At 36.0% G+C, this 23,966-nt stretch overlaps 1 protein-coding gene across 3 annotated transcripts in view; it reads left to right on the top strand.

The window, feature by feature from the left end:
* Nucleotides 1-23,966, top strand: part of LOC116795958 (ubiquitin-conjugating enzyme E2 E2) — a 206,148-nt gene that overhangs the window by 6,081 nt on the left and 176,101 nt on the right. For all 3 annotated transcript variants that reach the window (XM_032706133.1, XM_032706125.1, XM_032706116.1), the window contains exon 3: nt 7,343-7,393. In XM_032706133.1, coding sequence (XP_032562024.1) covers nt 7,343-7,393 — 51 coding nt within the window. The remainder of the gene's footprint in view (nt 1-7,342; nt 7,394-23,966) is intronic.

Below are 23,966 nucleotides of genomic sequence, written 5' to 3'. Positions count from 1 at the left end.
AAGTACTGCGTTTTCTTTTCCCAGATGGTCAGGTCAGAAATATCTGAGTGAACAACAAATGCATGTTGGTTTCATTACTAAACTGTGATCTGTTTCATTACCCATTTGTTTTCCTTCCCTTTTCTGCTTGAGAGGAAAGATTGGTTTGTAGAATAGCTGTTTAAGTTATTCTATGCTATCATGTCCATCTTCAGATAACGGTTGTCTTGCTTGGACCAGACAGAAGGAATTTACAGCTTAGTGTAGCTTCCTTAGTACACACAGGGTTGTTAGTTTAGGCAAATGGGATTATAGTGATTGAAGTAAAAAAGCACTCATAAAATAATCTGACAAGAGACCAATTCTGCAGACTGTCCTGATGCAGAATTCCCAGATCTCGTTTCTTTGCTAATCCAAGGCTGTATAAACTACAAGAAAAAACATCAGAATTATACCACTGTGGTGCTGTGGTAAAGGAGAAGCATTGAGCCCCTATTGCCGTAATTTATAACATATGCATGTAGTCACAGTCCATAAACACCAGTATATAAACATGTGTACATCCCTTCAGGATTCAAGTCTTTGTCTTGCCTTAATATGTCCCTTTTCTATTACATACTTTTCTGTCTGTCCGGTGGGGTAGTGTCATGCTTTTTTCTGCCATAGATAACCTTCCTTACAGCTAGCTTTTTTTCGTTTTTTCTTCTCTGTAGAAATGTTTTCTTGACACCCATTCCTACTAAGACACTATTAGGAGTCATATCACTGGTCATCCACTTACAGAATGGCCAGCAAAAGTTGCCCATGTTTCCTTTTATGACTAAAAGGAAAAAAAATCCAAAACACCCACTCAGCTTTCACTGCAAACCATGGTGTTACTCACGTAGTTAATCCTCACAGCCCTTATGGTTTCTGACCTTGTTCTCTTTTGTCTGCTTCCTGCTATTATTATTTTTTAAATATTAGAAATATTGGATTAGTCATGACTTTTATGGTCATAAAAAATAGTTTTCAGTGTCTTTAGAAAGCAGTCTGTGTATTCTGAACTTTGTACGATGTCTGGTGTAATGATACCGATGCCGCAATTCTGACAAGAGCTTGTGGACACTATCCTATTAAAAAATTAATAATGATATGTCAGAAATTGGTCTGTTAATCTTAGCTTTGTATCTTCAAAGCTTAGAGCTTTTATCAACATGCATTTTACAGTGATAAAATGACTTAAACCTTTTAAAGTTTAATCACATCTGCTTATGGTTCTGCTGAAACTAATTATGCCAGTTGCTGACATCAGTGCGTTTGCTAGTTAGACTCTAAAGCCAGTTTCATGTGCATACTAATACTAATATATTTTAAAAATATACATTTAAGTATACATCTTAAAAGCTGACATGACCTACAATAATTCTTTAGGTATGTACACAATAAATAATATTTTGAAAAAATATATTTTATGAGTGCTGGTTGTCATAGCACTTTCTGGAAGGATCACAACAACATAGTTTTTCTAGTAACTGGGTTTTTTAACAGTATAATTTTTTTTCTTTTTTGTTTTTAAGTATTCAGTAGTTTGTCACTGTGTTAGATTTGGGATTGTACTTTCTTCATTCAGCCAGCTTTTGTATTACGGGTTTTGTTTCTTTGCTTTTTAATTAAAATCAGTAGTGTCTCAAGAAAGGTAAGTCAGGATTTAAAGCAGAGGATAAAAAGGAGTGGAGTATCATGGAGGAAGGAAAAATTTCTTAGAGTCTTCAATATGTGATAAGGATTACAGAAACTATCTGTATAAAATATCTTCATAGTAATATTGTTAATTTTGTTCGTTAGAAGTGAAAAGTCGTGCAGGATTAAAAAGGCTATACTCTGTTACCTTCAGTTAAAGGAGTCAACTCTGCTAAAATCAGTAAAACACTCAAACAACAGAGTGTAGTCAATTGTGGCTTTGGTCAAGATTCCTTCATTCCTGTTTAAAGCATAGAACACCAGTGAGTTAATGTAGCACTGGATCTAAAGTCACAGACTACAGACTTGATTCTAACCTGAGTTTGGAAATCACGTTTTCTAACTTGGTAAGCTTTTTCATGCATATGGAATTGTAGTCACAGTGGTTTTGGATTGCCTTATGATACCTATTGTATATATTGGTTTAGAATGAAAATTTGTGCATCTCTGTTTGGAAAATTTTTGTTCTGCTTTTTATTTGTATTTTTATGTAGTCAGATTTACAGAATTTTCAGTAGCATTAGGTTTTATAGAAATCAAGGTTTAGCAGTGTGCTGACTTTTGCTTGTGTAATCGTAAACTGCTACCACGTCTTATGTATGAATATACCATTCATGCGGCTTAACTGCTTTCCAAAGTGATCTGATTACAGAGGCCATATGAAACCACTCAAATTTCTATTTGAGTAAGATTTTTGGTTTTAAGATATGGAGTTTCTTCTGTTAGCATTGCTATAACTGGCATCAAGAGTGCAGAATGCCATCACATGCTGTGCTTCTCTGTTAATACTTTTAGGAGTAGCTGATATACAGGTGTAATAGCTTACAGCATATGTCATGCAGTGTACTGGTCCTTCAATTTTCCTCACCCAGAGGGCATCACCTTAAATAGCAACCTTTCTTACCTAACATGTCAAGATTGAGAAACTCGTTGCATATCACAATTACAGTTCAGACACGGAATTGAATTGCTGTCCTTGAAAACAGCAGGCATCTTGTTACCTCTTAAGTAGCAAATCTTAGCATGACCTTTGGATTGGGAGAAGTGTAACCATTCTTGGCTGACGTAGCTCAACAAATAAATGTATTGTTTTGCTTGGCTCCTGAAGTTGCTGGTTGAAAATCTGTCAACCTTTGTGTCCAATCCTGACATTTTTTAATAAATATCTGTACCTACAATAAATTGTGAACTGTAAAACTTTAGTTGTAATCTTTTCCTTATTGAAAGAAGTTACAACCTTAAACAGTAGCAAATCAGTAATAGATTAAATTTGTTCAAAATTCAACAAAGTAAAAACGAGCCTTTTTTCCCCTTCTCTTCCCCTTTTTTTTTTTTTTGTCTGAGAGGTTTATCACAGCACTATTTTCAAGGAATCTAGGAATGGTATTTAGAATGTTGAATATGACAGCAAAATACAGACTGCTTTTTTTACAAGAAATATCCTTGTCATTTATCCATCTTTTAGTATGTGGGTGAGAATATTTCTTTTCCTCCAGTATGAAGCTAACCATCTTTAGATCAATTTCCTGCTCAGTCACAGTTTATTTAGTAGTGAAATATGTACCAGTGTCTGCTTTTCTAAGTATTTTCTAAGTAACATATTCTTTGGTATAGGGTATTGAATCAGCTGGCTTTTGTGGGTAAAGAGGCATGTATTTTAGAAAAGTAGATGTGGTAAAAATAGCTTATTGTCATATAATCCTTTATTTCTTTTCCAATTAATCACATTGGGAAATCCTCTGATGTTCACTTCTCTCTTAGCTTTAGAGAACTTCTAACTGTTTCATGAAGGAAACAGCCGCAGTCCCCTTAGTCTTGGAACAGCAGTAAATATGTGTCTGTGAGAATTAATAATATTTGAAATCCAAAATGTACTTTCATGCTTCTGAATTTATGGGTAGATTAACGGTTGCACTTGTACTGGAAGGCAACTATGTTTGTTCTCTTCTGATAGTAAAATGGAGGGGAAAAATATTTTTTATGTGTGTGTATATATAGATATATGTATATATGAGAGAGAGAGAGAAGTCAAAGGACTTCTCTAAGACCAAACAAATAATATCAGATCTGACACTGCAAATGAAATGTCCTATGTGTGCAGCCCAGGGCATTGATTGTTAGCCAAGGCTTCACCCTCTGCCATCACCCTACTTCCCAATACTTCCCTAAGCCATTATGTCATTAGTTTAAATATAAACTGAATAGATATAATTATTTTAATTTAGAGTTCTTTTTCGCTCTGACATAGTTAAACATAACTGTTATTGAGGCAAAAAATCCAAAGACAGAGACACCAGAAAGGACCCTGAAAAAAATGTTTTGTTGCCAGAGGCCACATATCCTCACAGCAAATTCTCTGTGGTCAGTGAAGGAAATGAGGTACATCCTCTCCTATGGCAGATTCTGAGGGCAACTCAATGGAGATATGAAGCAAGTACCAGAGCACGTGCAGACAAAGGCCAGCTTGCACATTGGAGGTCTCTATCAGTGCAAGGCTCTCTAGGATGCTGTCCGACAATTTAATTGTAACTTTGAATGCTGTGACATGTGAACAAGATATTGCATGTCAGCTGCTCTACAGAAACTGTTTATGAATAAGCTCTCAGCATGAATGCAAGGTAAATTAAGGTTGCAACAAAGGGTTGTAAGGTGTATAAATTAGTTTGGGACACCACAGAGTAGGAGAATAAACATGGACAACTTGCTGAGGAGCAAAAGATGGACAGTATTGTATTAACGTGTTGTATCTTGTTTGTATAAAAATAATGATGAATGAAATGTCTCTTTATCTTAGATGCTTGCAAGAGCAGTTAGGACTTTTGAACATTAATATGCAGTGCCATCTGATCAATTTTTATGGCTGGAAGCAGAAAGGTGTTTTGTCCTTGTTTACTCAATCACAGAAAAGCTTGATAAAGGGCCATTTTAGCACTCATGAAATTAGAAGTTAGAAATTTTGGGTTGAACTACAACAGATGGAAAAAATGAGAGACTCTTTTGTTTTCAGAATATAAGGAACATGGGTTAGGATTTAGGAAGAAGAATATAAAGTTTTTGATCTAGGACTGAGGTTGTTGAAGTTGTCAATCCATTCTTGACGTGTCTCAGACTCACTGTAATGCAATGAAATATTAACTGCTCTTACTACTATATGTAAAGTAAAGGAATGATGTCTGACTATAAAAGTGCAATGCCATCGTTCTGTAACTTCACAAAAGGCTGAGAAAGCAGTACAAGCCATAAAATGTGAAATTGAAGAATCTATGTTACCTAGATTTTCTGTGGTTTGAATTTGTGATAGTATAATTTCAAAATCACGGCAGAAATTTGTCATATACAGAAGAAATATTTTAAGCCTCTCCCACAGTTATAAGATCTCCCTTCTAAAAGGTGTGAATTGTTAGGATTGTTTAAATGGAGTAAGTTTTTTTAAAACAACATGTTTGTTGTGGTTAAACTTCACTAATTAAAAAATGTGGTGTATTTTCAGTGTTACTACAATGATTTGGTGCTTGATTAAGCAATCTGTGCCTGTATTTTTATAGGAAAGGTATGATATTTATTCGGGAAATTCTGTGTACTGGGGATATAAATATTTCAATGAGTAGAAAAAGCAAGTAATCAAATTGCTCCCCCTCAACTGAAGTAACTGTGTGTGTGTGTGTGTGTGTGTAGGGTTGGGGTGCATAAAAGTTAGAAGAAAATCTAAGCATCTGGAAGAGTGTTTTTATCTTTGTAATTATATAATCTGATCTAATAAGTGATTATTACCTCTGCCTACAAATCTTACCCACGTATGTCCTAATTATTTTAGAATATGAAAGATAAAGGCTGGAGTTTCTGGTTCAGGCCAATTCTTCTACTGCCATTGGTTCATTTATTCACTGTAGCTGTAAAATCAACTTATAGTGGCATAAGGGGAATTTTGATAGTGGCTGTGAGACTCCTTAACATGTAAGATTGTGTTTGGATCTTAAAATTATATAGAGAATTAAACTGCTCATTTTTATGTTATATATGCCAATATACCTGAATGCTTATTTTGATAAGCCGTTTTCTTTGCCTGTATTTATATGCACAATGGGTAGCAATCATTTTTAACAAGGTATGTGTAAGTCAGGCCTGAACTTTTGGCTTATGGCTTCGGCATGTATTTCAGGAATTTGCATGGTGTTATTGTGCAGGTTTTCTTTCTTAGCATAGGGAATAACAGGAATAACAATTTGCTGCTGTACATGAAATCTTGTGAAGGAGAAGGCAAGAAGAAAATACTCAGGGTATCTTGAATTGTTTTACTTTTTCTTCCTGCTTCTAAATGTTCATGTTTTTGCATTGAAGCAGCCTATAAAAAAGCCTTGGGCATAGTTTATAGGTAAGGTGACCATTACGGTCTTGCTTATGGCATCATACTTTGGGAACTGAAAACTCCTACAAGTTCCTTTGGGAACTCTGTAGACTCCCACTCTGTATAATTAAATTTCTTCAAAGGTCAAAATACTGGCTCTCATGCAGATGCTAGTGTAAGGGAAAAGAGCCCCTGTTGCCAGCTGTGGCAGAGATCAGGCATTCATGGACTTGGCTTGGAAGCATCAGCCTGGGAATATCCAGAAATCCTGAACAACGAAGTTGCTCTCCCTGCAGGAAGAACTCTGGCAGGATGCCTGTAATATCTTTATTGGTGACCTGGAGGATATGGCAGAGTTCACTCTAAAGTTTTCAGACTACAGCAAGCTGGGGGGGAGCACTTGGTACATGCAGGAGCAATGCTGTGGCTCAGAGGGATCTGGCCAGGCTGCAGGAGAGGGTTGACAGAGAACTCGTGAAATGGGGACTCACCCCTTGTAATGATACATACTGGGGACCATCTCTGCTGAGAAGGAGATGGGGACCCTGGCAGAAAACAAGCTCAGTGTGAGGCAGCAACAAAGGCTGACTGCCTCCTGGGATGTACTAAGAGGGGCATAGTCCATAGGCAGATGGAAGAGGTTTATCTCCCATTACTCAGCTCTCATTAGACTGTACCTGGGATAACATTTACCTGATTTTGATCCCCCAGTAAAAAGAAGGTACATACTAGAGCAAGTCCAGCAGTACAATCCCAAGCTAGCCAGGGAGCTGGAGCACCTTGCTTTGGGGGAGCCTGATAGCAGACCTGCAGCACCTAGGAGGAGGTTATGAAGAAGACCAGCATGGGCTCATTCTGGGAGGGTGAGAGACAATTATTCTTGAAAGTTGGGGGGGTTTACCTTGCTAGTATGATATACATTAAGAAGCTAAATATTCTAGAGTGCAAGAGCTTATAAGACATATAGGCAGAGGAGAAATAAAGAGGATACATGAGACATTTAGTAATTGTGTAAGTGAGCAAAGGACCTGAGAACCCTGACCTATAGAAAAAGTGTGATTTTCTAGGTGGCTGCTCATGGCATTTGTCCCATATTGGAAATTCATTTTTCAGAAGAGATTTAACATTTGCTTCCACATGTTCTTGTGCAGTTTCATGAAACCTTTTAGCATCAGCTTTTCGTCAGAAATTTTAAGAAGTATATTTTGTTCCTATTGATTGCTGTAGAATTGTTCATAAAGTTGGAAGAAACAGATTGCAAAAAAAGTCCTGATAATATTTTTTTTTTCTCTTAAGAATTCAGAAAGAACTTGCAGAAATTACATTAGACCCTCCTCCAAACTGTAGGTAAGTTCACCTGGATTTTATTAATTTGGAATATGGAAATGAAATATATGGAATTATGGAAACTGCATAGGGGACTGGAGTAAATTTTAGCTATTCCTTTGTGCTGATTACTTAGTAATTTTGGAATAAAAGCTGATAGATAATATGTTGCCTACATGTAAGGACATGTAGGCAACATACGACATACTTCCCAGTAACCTAAGTAATGGTAAAAATGGGTGAACTCTGTAATGCATGGATATATACAGGGCAAAAATCAAATGACCCTTCGAGACATTAAATTGATAGCATTTTGTTTGATTCTGTAAAATGTAATCTTGGTGGAGGTTGCTCGGTATGTTTGATTCCTTTTTCTTGCAATTTGTTAAAACGCTGTGAATATAAAAGAGAAAAGAATATGTTATAGGCACAAACTATTATTAATTTTCTGACTGTGTTTGTGGTGATCAATTATGATGTTGGCTGGAAACTTCCTGAAATAGAGTATCTAATCATATAGACTTTCTAATAACGTCGATGTGTTTGTTTGGTTTGGTTTTGGTGGGTTTTTCTTGGTCAGGTACGTTTACTTTTGGTGTGTTTAAAATTGGCTTTGCAGTGAATGATGAGGTAGACCTAGAAACCCTCACTGTCTGGTGGCAGGGGCTGTATGCAGTTGTTTTCAGATGGCTGTCTCGGGCTTCTTATCTGTCAGCTTGACATACGGTCAGTGTTGGAGCTGGGCCAGGGCTGCACAGTGCTGCTTAAAGGAGCCCGTGCCCCTGCACTTCTTGTGGTGGGAGGTTGGGCTTGGTGGAGAAAAATAGCTTCCACCCAGTCCCGCCAACCCATTACAACTGATGTGGTTAGTAGGTTTCGTTCTATTAGTGCAGGAAAAAGAAATAGCTGATTGCATGCAGCTTTTGTAATGAATCCCAGTACGTTTCACTATCGAATTAACTAAGCAACTGGTAGTAAAAATGACAGTCAGCTTTATTGTTTTGGTCTCGTGACAAAAGTATGTGTGAGAAAATAGTCTAACAAGATTTGATGTGGTTGTGCTGGATCTCAAGATATATATAAGTTAAGTGGCTACATACTGAAGCTCTATGTAGTGAAGTAGCCTTGCAATAATAGTGTTCAAGGAGTTTTTCAGTCAATTAGGATCAACAGTTTTTTGCTAGATAAAACATTTTAATAGCTAAGCTGTTCTGTCATACTTACGACTGTGTGTGAGTCTTCAATCACATCAAAGCAGTTTCATGTGGCAGGTTTTACTTCAGTGTTGATGACTGATGCCTATTAGTGGACTGATTTGCTGAGATGAATATAGAACTTCAGTCTGTTGTAGAAGAATGCATGTCTTTGAACTGAGTGTAAAAGGCTTGCAGTTTTTACAGTGGTGTCATTTTTTTCTAGTTTTCTGAAACCTTCTCTTTATAACAAAGCAGTTGTTTCAGTATACAAGATAGTGTTATATTTGATTTTCTTTTGCTAGCAAGTGTAAAGTGAGCATTGGCTGTCTTAGTGGAAAGCCCTTTGGTGGCTTGCAATTTGAAAAAAACCCAAGCGAGCTGGAGATTTCCTGGGTTTGTTGAATTATTTACACTAATGATAAAATAGCAATAAAGTGCACTGCATGATACTGTTTTGCAAAATCACAAAATTACATCTAACTTCATGTGTCTGCTGCTTTAACACAGTTCTGAAGATGCAGAATTACTTCATGTTGTGATCTTGATAGATAACCATTAGTAACTTTACTATTATCAAATATGTTTTTATAGTCAATACAGAATCACTTCATTTAGTTTTATGCTCTGTTGACATAGTCTAAACAGTGTTTTCATTTAAACTTCATCTATTTTCTATTATAGTTAAACATTACAAAATAAATACCTCAGCCAGACATGATTCTTCAGATAATAATGAAGAAAGCTGAGCTATTGTACAGTATATCTTACCCTAAAGTATTGATACGTTCTTTCTTGGGTTTAGTGAAATTTAGATCATTGTTATAAGACGTTATATTTTCTGTTAAAAAAACCCAGCCATATTTTATAAATTCCTTACAGATGTAGGCCGCTTGAAATGGTTGTGATTCCAGCTTGCCTTCACTATGTGTACTGTTTTGTATATAAAATAAACTAAGATTGGGCAATAGGAATGTGATAAATCCTCAAACTAAATGTCACAGAAGGCATGGAGAAAGCTTTGTTATTCAAGAATAGTCTTAAGTAGTTACTTAGGAAGTTCTGATAGGCAGGATATGGAGCTGTATTGGAACTTGGGTGGAATATTGCAAGTAGGTTTGCAAGACTTTCCGTTAAATACAGCAGGCCAAAGCTTCAGGTTTTTCCCATTCAGGAAAAAAACCCAAAATGGAACAGTGTCTGTAGTACATCATCCTCAGCATCCCTCAATGGCATGTTGGCTACACAGTTGATACAAGCTCCAAAGCAGTTGCAGCTTCCACTGCTGCAGCAGCTGCAATCTTAACATTTCCCCTGCCTCATGAAGAGGATGTATAATCTTTGTCTGGAAGACAAAAAAATCTTGCTCACAAATGTGCCTTGTAATTGGCAGATTATCACTGCTGCGACTTGCAGCATCTTTCCAAAAATGTGGAAAGCTGTGGGGTTTAGAGTTCATAAAAAAAAAAATCTGTCACTTTTGGCTTTAAAAGAAGATTTAGTGTTATAAGAAACTAAGAGTTGCCTGCCTCCCTAGGTATTCATATTCTGTAGTTTGGGTACTGGGTGATGGAAAGAGTCCTCTGGACTCCACAAACTTTGGCTTCTTCCTCAGGACTGAGAATGTATAATGTTCTAAGCATAAAAAAGCCAAGCTGAGGAGGGGAGTGTGGGAGTTGAGCAGTGTAATCATTGCTATTTTTGGAGGAAGGCATGTAATAAAAAAGCCTGTTATGCTTCACATTTAACAGAAAGAACTGGATGGTTTTCAGTATATGTTGTCCCATCCCTCCTCCCATTTTACTTTTTTGTTGAGCTGAATTTACTGTCAAGGAGAGTCCTTAATGCGAAGGAGATACATTTGTGTTTTAAATTTGCAGTATTGTGAAATTTCAGTTTGTCAGGAGACAATAGGCGTAAATTGTAGACATTGGCCACTCTTCTTTTTTTTCCACCTCATTGAAATGCCAAAGCTTTATTACAAGAAGTGTTGCACATACTATACCTCTGAGTAGTGCAGAGTATACCTTTTCTCTCAGGCGATAAAAACTTCATATTTAGGTATCATTTTCATATATTGCCTTGCGGAAAGCAGGGAATAGTTGGGAAATCTTGTAGCTAAAATAATGCCTTTTCAAACTTTCCCATATTTTGGACTACCTCTTGTCCGAGACAATAGATGTCATAGAATACAACTTCTATTGTCAGCATTGTATACTATTTCCCTTCTCACTGGCAAGAGAACAACATCTCTGTGGCAACTTATACCAATTGCTTACGTGGGAAAATAATATTTGGAAAATATTTAATGTATTTTTAGCTTCTTTCAATGTGAACTTAACAGCTGGAAACAAGGAGAGCCAGCACAAAGTGAATAGCAGCTCTCAGTGGACACCATTTGGAGCAACTGCTCAAAATTTTTCCTGTTAAGTCACTGATATTACCTGTCTTCCCCTTCATGTTTCCTTTTGATGTTCTTTAGTGTATTTTTCACCATTCTTCTATTTTCTGTGTATTTACTGCAATTTCTATTATGTTTTATACGTTTTATTTCTTTTTCCCTGTAGCAATATAGATAGTGCTTGAGGCTCAGAAGTATACTGTAAAGGACTGTGCAACTTAGTTGGCAAATTGACTGGTTCTCATTCCAAAACCATCAGTTTAAAACCCTGCATGTAGTCTTATCTCTTCTATTAGTTTGAAATCATTACGTTAATTCCTTGCTTTTTAAACTATCTGCAAAATTGATAAGAACCCCAAATTGATCCTAGTATTTTGCTTGTGAAAACTAATCACACTGAAAATACTTAAAACACGCTTCTTTTTGGGGTGATGTAGTGAAGTGGAGTGGCAAAATATTCTATTTGGCTTAGGGAGAGTTCATTGTGCCTCATGGATGTCTCTTGCTATTAATGACTGTATGGAGCCCAGCACTCCTGTTTAATATTGCTCTGACTCTGTTTTTGCTGAAATGCTGCAGCTGGATCTTCACAACTCAGAGACTATGTGAATTCTATCAATTTCAGTTATTGTTCTCAGGGCCACCTGTTTAAACTCCTACCTAGTGCTACTTAAAAGCTAAAGAGATGTCACAAGTATCAGGAGCAGAAAACGAATGTTAGCACAATATCCTGGGAAGACTGGGAGGCAGAAGGTAGTGAGCCTTTGTCTACAATGCAGAGAGAGAGAAGTGTAGGGACCTAGAGAAGCAGGTCCCTACACTTCTGCACTGCTGTGCAATTGTGCTCAGTGATTTTGATTGTTTGAGTTAGGGATGCCTCAGTCTCTTGCCACAGACACATGACTGTGATGCATGTGATGCTAATGGGTGAGCAGGATGAAAACTGGAGTAACAAATGCTTTCTTTGAATGTTTTTTCTTACAAACATTTCCAGCCTGAATCCAGGCTGCATTTCCGTTCTGTTATCCATGGAGTTTACCTTCTGCCTCTATAGGCTTACTTTTATAGGGTGCTGGTTCCCTATAACCTTCTAGAGAAAATGTAACACAGAACATTGTATATAATTTTGCCTGCCCTCTTTAGAATTTACGGGAAATAACAAAATGTAATCAAAAAGATAAGCATACAAGTGGTTGATACTAATGTGCAGGATACTGTTGGTTTTAAATCCATGAGGTATTAACAATCGAGGGTAGGGATGAATGAAAAATCTATTTGAGTGCTCACTGTAACTGCTTTGTTTTTAAATTTTGAGTCCCTTTCTGCTTCAAAAGAATCAAGAAACATGTCCCAAAAACATGCAAGTTAACGATCACACTGGGATTATATTTTATCACTTGAGTTAGCTTCCCTGTTTTTTATAACTAGTGAGGTTTTTCGATTTATTACCTTGGGACCTTGAAGTACCTCAGATGAAAAATGTCAGGTTACTTTTTAATATGTAATCATTCCATTCCTTTAGTCATTTTCTTTTAAGGCAGTGCAGGACTGTCATTTGTGCTTTCAGGTCTGAAGCATATAGCTGTATTAAAACATCTATTTAAAATAGCTGTTTATTTTCACTGTAAAAGTGACCTTTCAATGTTCACAGAGAATCTTTTTTAAAAAAAAAATGCACAGATGTTTCTTTTCATGGGTCTTCCATGTGTCGAGATGCAGTGCACTTGGAAGGCCATCTAAAATATAGCTGGTGTTTCTTCAGCGATCTGATATCTTTGAAAATATATGTTTGATATGAAAAAATTAAATTAGAGAGCAATGAGCTTTTTGTTTGTTTGTTTTCATTGAATAAACTGAGTTCTGAATATCTGCTTGATTGCATTTCTGCTTGCGGTTGTGGGATGATTTTAGGATGATTAGATGCAACACTCAAAAGCTTCAGGATGTATTGTGGCTATTGGTGGCTTGAAACGTTAGCAACTTTCATGAAGATGAGAGGGGAAATAGAAAAAAGGCAGTGAAGGGAACCTGCCACTGGCTGCTTGCCAGGTCTGGCAACTTCACTCAATGATGAGGAAGTAAAGAACTGTCTGACAACATCCATTAATACCTCCCAGCATAACAATAACTCCACGTGATTTCTGCCAGTTCTCCCAGTTTTTGAATGATGACAACTCTCCCAGGAGGAAAAGAGAAACTAATATTAGAGAAGAATACGAATACTTCAGCAAGCACTGTGTGAGTGCAGATTTGGAAGGTCAGGGAGATGCCAGAGCACATCCCATGGCATAGCTGAAGCAGGGAGATGAGACTGGGGCATAAGGAAGAGTCATGATGATCACGCATTCCTTGAAGCAGAAAAGGGCAGAAAAGTACTCAAAAAGTAGCCTGTGATGGACATGGAAGGGTTCCTTGATATTTACAATGTGCTTAGGGTGGAAGATAACTAAAGCTCTCGTTTAAATTGTAAGTTGGGGGAGGTAGTGTGAAGAACTGTAACAAGGGTAAAATGAAACACTTTGATGCTTTTAGTGAGGGGAATTCTGAACAGAGAAATTCTCTTCCAGCCGTTTCATATTGAGTTGCAGCTGGTCTTTGCAAGTCAATCTCCTAGGAAGTACAAGAGCAATCCCCAATGCTTTCAGCTCCAGAATTTTTCAGACCGCCTTTCACAGGCGTTTCTTTTGCCTTCTCCTAAGTAGCTAAACAAAGGTGGGTTTTTGGTTTGTTTGTTTGTGGGTTTTTTGGTTGTTTTTTTCCCCCCTGTGAGCCAGAATTTGGTTTATAGTATAAAACTGATATTTATATGCATGTTTTTTCTAATCTTCTCAGTACAGCCCTCATAAAACACACAGAAAGACCTTTTCCCACCACCAAAACCTAAAATGAGTGTGTAAAACAATCATTGCTTGCCATCAAGGGAAACAAAACTACCTTGGCTGAGACTTTACACCATTGTTAGGAGACTTCGCAGAGAAATATCTGAACGTGTGGCTTTTAAATGTAGTTAGCTATTTCTGTGGGGCTTTTTTCCTATTTTTTCCCTTGAATATAGACTAATGTCTCATATGAAAACTGTGTAAGGATCAATTTCTTTACAGAAATTTGATAGAGTGAAATTATTTGAAAGTGTGACTGTGGTAGGGATGTTGCACTGAACAAGCAGTCATTGCCATTTCATGATAATCATGTAAAAAACATGCTTTTATTAGCAACTCATTACCCTTTAGTAATTTACTCATTATTGAATAAATGGGGGAAATGGAAGAAAATGGAAGATATTTTGTCTGTTGGTTGGAACTGACAGCATTACTGATAATGAAATATTTGTTTCCTTAAATAAATGACACAATCTCAGAAGTGCCTAACACTGTAGTCTTTAGTACACTCACATTTGAGCAGAATTTGAACTCTGCTCTTCTCTGTAATATTTAAAAATTTCCTTTTTAAGCAAACTTTAAGAAAGCATATGACAAATTCATGTCATTTCCTGAGTGCTATTGTGTGCCTCTTATTCCTTCCAAAGAAAAAATAGTGGGTTTCCCTCTCCTTGGAAATCAATTAAAAGAGAAATTTAAAAAAAAAAAATCAGTCTTTCTCAGTTTCAATACCACAATTGTACAGCTTTTTAACTTAGTGCACTTTATTATTTTGGGGGGTATGTTTGTTTGTTTGTTTGTTTTGGCTTTTTATTGTTGCCGGTTTTGTTTTGGGTTTTTTTTTACCTGGGCATGACAGTCTAAGGCAACACTGTAATTTTTCTTTTATTCTTGGTATACATGGAATGTATACAGATTAACAATTAATAGTCTGAATTTAATGAAATTGTTTTCCAAAATCTCCCGGCAGGAAAGCTGCTATTTAAGACTAAAAAGTCCTGAACTAGTACCAGAGCATGCTTTACAGCGTTTTGGAAACAAACTATGAAATTGATCTGGGTGCTGTTTTCTTGGTGTGCAATAAAACTTATTTATGCTGTAGTTACACATTTGCAACTTTGTTACAAGCTTTTTGGGGGATCTAATTGGCTGCAGCTTTGAATCATATCATAAACATGCCAAATGTTGCTAATTATGATTAAGATATCTACTTGAAATAATCTTTGTTTTCATTTTTTCTGACAATTTTTTTTTTACTTATTTACATGCCTTTAATTTTTCATTTTAACAGTTCTTGCAACACTTTAATTTATTTTTGTTTCAAGGCTGTGGAATTGGATTAAACAGGGTTTTTTAAATACTTCCATGTTTCTTGGAAAGAAGCCAGGTACTGTGTACTGGCTTAATAGAAACCATGCTTAGCAGTGCCTCACATATGGCAACTCGTGTTTGTGTGGTAAGGCATTATGTATTTTAAATATTACCTTTTATACGATAGTCAAATTTATGCCAGAATCTGAAGTTTCCTCTGATTACTGTTAACATTCTGGTTTTTTAGGGAGAAATATGTAATCAAATACGTAATTCAGTATCTGCTCTGTACAAAAGCCACATTTATGTGGCCTTTATTAACTTGAGATACATATTGTGCCTAGAGGAGGCTATAGCGAGTGATAGTATGCTTTTGTGATACTTGCAGCCTTTTAATGTTGTAAATATTGTGGAGATCAAGATGGTGATTCTGTAGCTACAACTGAAATGTAAGGGTTCGTGTTTAATTTAATAGATTTTTATTTGAATAAGTGGTACACAGTGACAGCAATTACTCTTGAGTAACACTTCCGACAACTTAAAATTTCTCCAAGTTTTTTCTGGTTTGGGTGTTGTTGTTATGTTCCTTTTTTTAAATTATTTATATCTTACTGTAACTTTTATGGAATTTGGAGCTTAGTATAGCATTTAAGAATTTTAAAGCTTTTAAAGGCATTTGTTCTGGATTATCTGGCTGTAGACAATCTTTTTGTATAAAATTCATAATGAAATTTCTTTATCAGAAAATAATATTATTGTTCAGTGGAGAAATAGTGAATAATTTCATTCTTTCAAAATGATTGCCTCATTTTTAGTACAGGTTGGTTTTGGGGGAAGGAGGGCTTTTTGTTTCTGCAAGATTAGCTGAAGTTCGATTTAACTTTTGTTTGGGAGGTATTGACAGTAATCACCACTGAATATATACATTGTAAAGCTAATAGAGATTTTTATCCTTTTTATTATAACTTTAAAATTGCCAAAGGAATTTTTTTTTTCTGTGACACCAGTGCAGTATTTTCTGCATGTATCAAAATTCTATGGGTAATGTGTGTTACCTGTAGGAATGGTAATATTGTTACCTGTAGTAACAAACTGGATTTATTTTACATTTTAAAATGTTCTAATTCTAAAATGGCTTATATTTTTAAGTGTTTTATTACATTAATTTATGATTAGTCTGTTTACACATAAGAAGGCAGTATTTAGGACTTTGTACTTCTGAGCTAAATAGATTTGGGTTTTTAAAGATAATTATAGTATGCTTAAGATAACTATATGGTGTCAACTGTAAGGTCATTTTTACCATAGATGTGATTCAGAGAATTTTAAAATTCTGTACAGTCCCATTATTTGCTATTATAGGTAGCCTAAATAGGATAAATATATGTATTATCTATAAAATTAGGTATGTTATAACCTATGAAGAGAGAATGGATGGAATGTAATGCATTTAATTTTCAGAGAAGTTGATGACTGAAAAATTAGATGTCTGCCTATCATGCAATTTCAAAATTGTTGATATAAGTAATTGATTGCTAAGCTCATAGCTGTGGCATTTACAGTTGAAAACCAGGGATTAAAAATAAAGTTTGAAATTTGGCGCTTGCAGCCAGGATGGGTTCACAAGAATATTGGTTTCAGAACCACTATGGTAAATGCAGCACTAGCTTTTGCAGTGAACTAACTCTGGATGGGATTCATTAAGTGTTCTAGGTTAAGCTGTTGGCTGAAGTTAACTGGGCTTGAGTTTTGCACAGGAATTTTGCCTGAGTCTCTAGTGTGAAAATGGACCATTCCCATTATTTCAGATTTTGTTGGATAGCTAGAAAAGCAGGGTGTTCTTGACTGAACCATTTTTGGAAGTGTGTCTGTCTTTTGATTACTGGAGAAAAGTTAGCCTTTCTCCATTTTGTGTTGAAGTACGTTCATTTTTCTGCAGGGGACATCATGGGATACACTCAGGCTTGCTCATTCAAAATGCTTTGTGGGAGTGCAATTTTTAACACTGCACCTCTCAGAGAACTAATATTGCTTCCTGGGTCAGAAACGCAACTGTAGCTTCTTGTATCTCCTGCATACAATCTACGACATTACCTGCCAAAAACAATCCTCTGGAGTGAGTTTGTGCCACAAGTACAAAGACTGGATTCTTAGTCTCCCTTTCCTGAGGTACTTGTATAAGATCTGCTGTAGTTTAGCTCAGAGAAAATAGTCAGCTCTTGCTGGGGGTAAAAACGCAACACCCAATGTGGCCTTCCACACAATTGTCTGTTTGTTTATTTGTGTTCTGTTACAGACAAAATAAGACCTGTCAGTCTATAAAAATATTTCTAAAAGAAGGCTTGCTTCACTGCCATGTCTTATTCACAGCAATGTCCTGTCGGTAGCAGCAAGAACAGTAAAACACTTTGACACAGAGTGTGCACATTACAAAAATGAAGTGTCATGTGGCTGTAAACATTTTCACAGTCACTTGTCATGGTGTGTTTAAAAGTGGGAAATTTTTAGGGAAGATGACTCAATTTTCTTCCTTCCCTGTGTGTCCAGGCTGCCTAGAAGGGAAGAAGCATCTACTTAATAGGCATTTCAATGGGCTGTTGTGAACAGAACTGCTGCAGTCCTGGTTGTCTGAGTACATTCCTCAACAGGCTATCAGCACAGTGATTTAAGCATCCATTTAAGAGGACTATTTTGAATTTTGATCCAGCGTTAGCAAAATTGGAGTTTTGGGTTTTGTTGTTGTTGGGGTTTTTTGTGCTTTTGTTTGTAAGCAGTAATCTTGGAAGAATAAGATCAAGCGATCACAAGTAGCATTGGGATGGGAACCTGTCTAGCTGATAGGCATCACATATTCAACTTGAAAATCTCATTTGTGTCTGAAATTACTGGAGTGCAAATCAGTATCGCAAACCTCCCTAAGAGATATTTAATTAATAATGTATAGTAACTGTGAGTCTTTTGGTATACCTGTGTCACACATTTTCAGGTAGCCACAAATGCAACCTCAAAAGCCAACAGTGTGGCGAAGATGTTCTGCAACAATCTGCTGTGCTCCTTACTGAATACAAATAGTTGAGGGATGACAGCTATCTCAGTTTCAGTAGAATCTTTATGATTTATATGATAATGATAATTTTATTCTGCTGCCAGTACAGAGCACTTTGCAGACTGATATCAAGGTTAATTGTCACTTTGAGAAGAACTGAAGCACAGTCTGCCAACCTGATGCTCTGCTCAGCTGAGAAAGATAGTTGTTATTCAAGTAGTATTTAAATGAGCCCAAATGCTGACAAATACACAGCCAAAATACTTGATTTTTTTTTCTCTCATGTTTATGCACTGTGTTAGAGAACGAGGTCATCACTGTGTATAAATATCACTAATGGACGCAGTAGTAAAAACATGCCAGGTATTTACAGAACTTACAAGGAGTAGGTCCCCACACCCCTGTGTGGGCTAAGAGGAATTACTTTAAGCTTGAGTTCCTCTTGTCAACACATCCTAATTCTTCTGTGTTGGTGGCTGCTTTTGGCAGTTGTACTGTTACCTTTTATGTGACACCTTACACACTGTGACCTGACCTTATTGATATATCTGAGAAGTTTACAATGTGTACTATGCCTCACAAGTTCCTAGGATTATTCCATGCTCCACGTGTCTTACGTTGGTTCTAAAGATAACTTTAATTTTTTTCCCTCTGGACTTGGGGAATTGTAAGCTGCCCAGTGCCCAGAGAAACAGTGCAGAAACATGTAAATACTGCTGTAAGTGAGGTTGGATCTTTTTGTGTTCTTGGTAGCTGCATGACTTTTTCAGGAAGCTGGTCAGCTCTATGCAGCTCTATATCCCAGAGAGCGATGAGGCTGTCCGAAAATGTGGGACTGGCTTTGTTCAATTTACATAACCCCTTTCACCCTAGGGTCTTCAAAATTATGATTTTACTGTGAATTTTGAAACATTTCAGTTGAATAGAATGCACACACTTTATTCCACCTGCTACCCCCTGAGAGATATTTTTTCCTCCTGTGCTGTTTAAAAATTATTGGTTGCAGGGGTCTCTTAGCCTTGAGAATTTTTAATTTATTTTGCTACAGTATTACCTGTCTTTATACTAATGCTGTGGTTCTTTCCAACACTGTCAAACTAACTTTTTCCTTATTCACGTGAAAACTTCTGGCTTATGTTTAGTGATCTGTTTGTTGCTAATATTTCAGCAAAGTGGGTTCTGTTTGTTTGGGGGTTGCTTTTGTTATTATTATTTAGGATGTTAATTTGATGCAAATTTTGTATTAAATAACTGGACTTTTGGACTGAATTAAAACTCTACTAGAAAGACTACATTATACATATGTAAAAAATTTGCATGAAGCACAGTAAAATGATAGACTAATTACTTTTAAGACTTCAAGAAGTGTAGATAAACTTACCTTAGTGGTTTATGTCAAGAGAATTATTTTTGCCATGACAATGCATAAATTCCTGGCTAAGGTGTTTGCATCTTAGTACTCTGTAGGAGGACAGTTCATTACTTAACTGGTAAGAGACCACTTGCTTGTTAATTTAATTCTGTTTTTTGATATGCATTATAGTCCTGTGGCTAAGAAACATAAATGCTTAAATGGATTGTTTTCAGTCCTAAACGTTTCCATACGTTTCTGTAACATTTGTAGATTCTGTATGGCTTAGTAGCTTTCCACATGACTAATGAAGATTTTAACAAGCAAAATGGAAACGGGCCAACTTGTAATTGTTAGTGCAGTGGCATAATCATACATACGTGGTTTGTTTGTTATAGCTCAGCAATAGAAGAATGTTTCAAAGAGAAAACACACAGAGATGATTAGTAAGTAGCACAGTGATGTGGGACTGTCCAACTACAGAAGCCTTCTAGCCATCTACTATACTTCAGTATCTGCTTTCATTTTTTTTATCATAAGGGGCACTGATAATGTCAAATTTTAGTAGCCGTTTATACTGAGTTACTAAGAAGAAATACATGAAAGGGGTTTTTTTCTTGGATAAATGGATGTGTTATAGAAGTGCAGTGAATGCTACATGTTGTGCACACTACCAAACTGATTAGAGCTTACTTAATGCAAATAGGAAAAGAGAAAAAATGTCTAGCAGGAAGACGGCAATTTTTAAACAATGTAATGTTTATCAGATGCCTATCAAAGATATAGATAAGTAACTTCAGCATTTATATTGTAACAATTACAAAGGCTACAAAATAAGCATTCTTTCTGTCTGTGTATCAATTGAAATGAAATGAAATTAGAAATAGCAGTGCACTGTAATAAGTAATGGAGAGAAGACTCAATTGCATAATAGTTGCTGTTACTGCATTTCAATTTATTTTGCTGAATTTGTTGGAAGCAAGTTTTAAAACAAAACCAAAAAGAAACAAAAAATACTTGTCTAGAAAATAGAAGAAGGTAAATTTGCTGCTTATAGGTGGAGAGACAGTGTATTAGTATCTGTTTTTCAAGTGTAAATGCCATTCAGTCCTAAAATTTCCACTGAGTTTACAGTTTAACGTTGCCCACCACTTAATTCACCCTTTAGCAAAGCAGTTGGCTTGCAAGCCTTATGCTCTTTTCTTCCAGCTTCTGCTCCATGTTCTTCCATACCCTTGATACAGTGGCTTGAATCATCAGCATTTTCTAAAAATGCAGGCTACAAAAACTGATTAATTGGTTGAATTAGTTTTGAACTTAATTATAATGTGTCCAGATAGATTTATTTTTTTTTAATTCCTTGTTTTTTGTCTTATTTAGAGTTATATTAAGTCTATTGATTTTAAACTGAATCAATGCAAACCTTGTTTCTAAATGTTCTTTCAGGTTTTTTGACTGTTTTAGCTAAAAATAGTGTTAAATCGTGTTTTTCTTGAACAGTGAAAGTTTAGACATAGGCAAACCTTCAGCTAGATGTCCATTTGCTTTGTTATTCCTTGGTAATTCCTGAAGAAAAAAACAGAAAGTCCAGGAAATAAGTAGTGCATTGGAGAAATGTCAAATAATCATAGCTAACTTCTTCACCTTTACAAATTTCGTTTTCAATGATTTTATTGGACAGGTAACTTATTTTAACACAAAAGATATTTTTGAAGGCAAGATTAACGTATGTTGTACATCATCATTTTTGGTGGTATCTGCTGTATAGCTTCTGTTAAAATGAAATTCTTTAGGGAAGAGGAAGCCCAGGGGGATCTTACCCAAGTTTTTAAATAGCAAGAGGGTGTAAAGAAGATGGAGCCTTTTCAAATGTGCCACTGACAGGACAAGAGGCAATGGGTGCAAACTGAAACAAGGAGGCTCAGTCTGAACATCAGAAAACACTTTTTCACTATGAAGTTGACTAAGCACTGGCACAGGTTGCCCAGGGAGGTTGTGGAGTCTCCATCCTCGATGATATTCAAAAGCAGTCTGGACAGTCCTGGGCAACTGGCTGCAAGTGACCCTGCTTGACGAGGAGAGTTGGAGAAGATGACCTCCAGAGACCCCTTCCAACCTCATCCTGTTCTGGAATTCTTTGATAATTATAATGTAATTTGTTTGTTGGTTTTGGCTTTTGGGGTTTGTTTTCTTGTTAAGAAGCATGATTTTTCCAGCATTTTTTTTTTGAGTTTACGGGTCATTAAAAGAACCTAAGGTTCAGGTTTTTTTGGACTGAAACAATGAGGGTGAGTTGTGGTTTAAAAATAGACATGTGTGGTTGTTGGCTCACACTCTGTGAGTTTACCTTTCTGTAATATATGAACATGTTCGTTGCAAATTTTGCTTCTGCTGTACCTTAAGAAACTAGGTGCAGTGTTTCTTGTTAGAGCAGAATGTGGCTTGTGTTTGGCAATAATTGATTTAAACTAAACGTTGAACTTAGAGAAGCCATGGAATAGATGTGCCCAACTTTTGCCCTTTTGAATTGACTGTTAATTTTTGGCATGAAATTTAAATTCACGGATTAAATCTTTGATTGAATATTTTGCAAAACTATTTTGTTTGAGCAGCATGCAACTATTTTAATCACCTGGATTGCACTATTTTATATTTAGACTTCTAATAAATGAAATTAGCTGACTGTTGTCTTTTAACAGTGAAGGTTTATGCTGTTAAGTGCTTCCACTTGCATGTTTTAGTGAAGTTTATAAACAGTCATGAAGAACTCTTCTTATACTGAACAATTTTATTTTTTTTTTTTTTTACATACTTGAAAGTTACTGGACTCCTTTGCATTTTTTGCATTTCCTTTTGAATAAAAAACAAGAGCCAGCCAGCTCCTTAAGGCTTTCTAAATAGATACAGCTGAAATCCCTCCTAAATATATAACCCATTTCACATACTCAGACACATCTACCTCCAAATGCAGGAAGAGATCAACCAACAACTAACTTCAGAGTCATCCTGCAGAATCGCCAAACCCCTGTTATGATCAGTGGTCTGCATGAAGGAGGATCTCTAGCACTCTTTCCCTGGTGTGCCAAAAGGGTAGTAAGTAGTTTAAAAAAATGCCACCCTTATTACTCAAAATGTTCTTTTATATCAGAGCAGTAAATGTTCTAGTCCTTTCATTTGCTTCTAAAAGCAGTTAGTAAATAGATCAACAAAAAAAGGAGTAAATGATATGCTTAAACTTCAGTTGCCTTACAGTGGTATTCAAACCTCAAAATAGGTCTTGCTGAGGACACATTGAGTACAATGTAGATTAGATGAAGAACTGGCATTGAATACACTAATGTGGACCTGTATTGGCTTGTTACAGTCGTATTACATGCCACTGTACTAAGTTTCAGAAGATGATTCTTAAGAGGCAGGAGTGGTATTCCTGAGATGGCAAATAGAAGCATCTTTCACCAAAGATGAGGAGGAAGAAATGATCTGAGGGATGTGTAGCTAAAAGGTCAGGAGATGTTAATTCATCATACAGAGTACATTAAAAAAGTAGTTATGTGATGATTTTTTTTATTTGAAAAATAATCTGAAGGGCTGTCAAAGGAGTGTATGTGTATTAATACAATATACATCGGTGTTGAAATTTCTTTAGAAGTTTACAAATTTTTAAAAATACAGTTTAAAAATTTATGAATGTGTATTTCTTAAAACAATGTTTCTTCTGTTTCAGCACTTTTTGTTTAAAGAAGCCAAAACATAACCTCAAATCTTTTAAAGACACCCTTTGAAGGACTACACATTAAGCCTAAGTATATTGATCGATCTGGAATGCAGTTTTTGCATCATTTTGATGGGTTTTGTTTTTTCTTCTTTCAGTTTAACCAAATATAAACAAAAAAATCAGTTGTTTCTTGAAGTCCATTAACTTTATAAACCATTTGAATTTCATTTGTGGACAGTTTGGTCCATTCCTGTTGCTGCAGAGCTTTGATGCTCTTATATTGAAGGCTTAACAGTTAACACTTGTGATTTTCAATTCGTTGACTTGCTCCAGTAATTTTATTATTTAATTACAGTTTAATGAGAGCGGGCAGAGTAACTTCAACATTGTGTTAGATAAGGGTAGCAGGAGAGGAGTGTCCTGTTACTGATGGTCCACATACTACTTAAGAGATACTTTCCTTCCTAAAGAGCCCAATGATACCTCATGTAAGAAATAAAGATTGCTGAAAAAGCTTTTGAAAATAGCTTTTAAATTGCTATCCAATTTGAAGTAACCAAACCAGAGGATAAATTTAACAAGAGCACCTTTGCTGCCAGTTTGCTCTTGTATAAACATTCATATTGTAAATAGTCATATGTTTAAGTAAGAACTTTATTTAGACCTTGTGGTTGGTGAACCTGTTCATCATTAAAAAT

Source organism: Chiroxiphia lanceolata, chromosome 1 (assembly GCF_009829145.1).
Source record: "Chiroxiphia lanceolata isolate bChiLan1 chromosome 1, bChiLan1.pri, whole genome shotgun sequence".
NCBI classification, from domain to species: domain Eukaryota; kingdom Metazoa; phylum Chordata; class Aves; order Passeriformes; family Pipridae; genus Chiroxiphia; species Chiroxiphia lanceolata.
The sequence above is the reverse complement of the archived record's forward strand: the minus strand, read 5'-3'. Positions and strand labels throughout refer to the sequence as shown.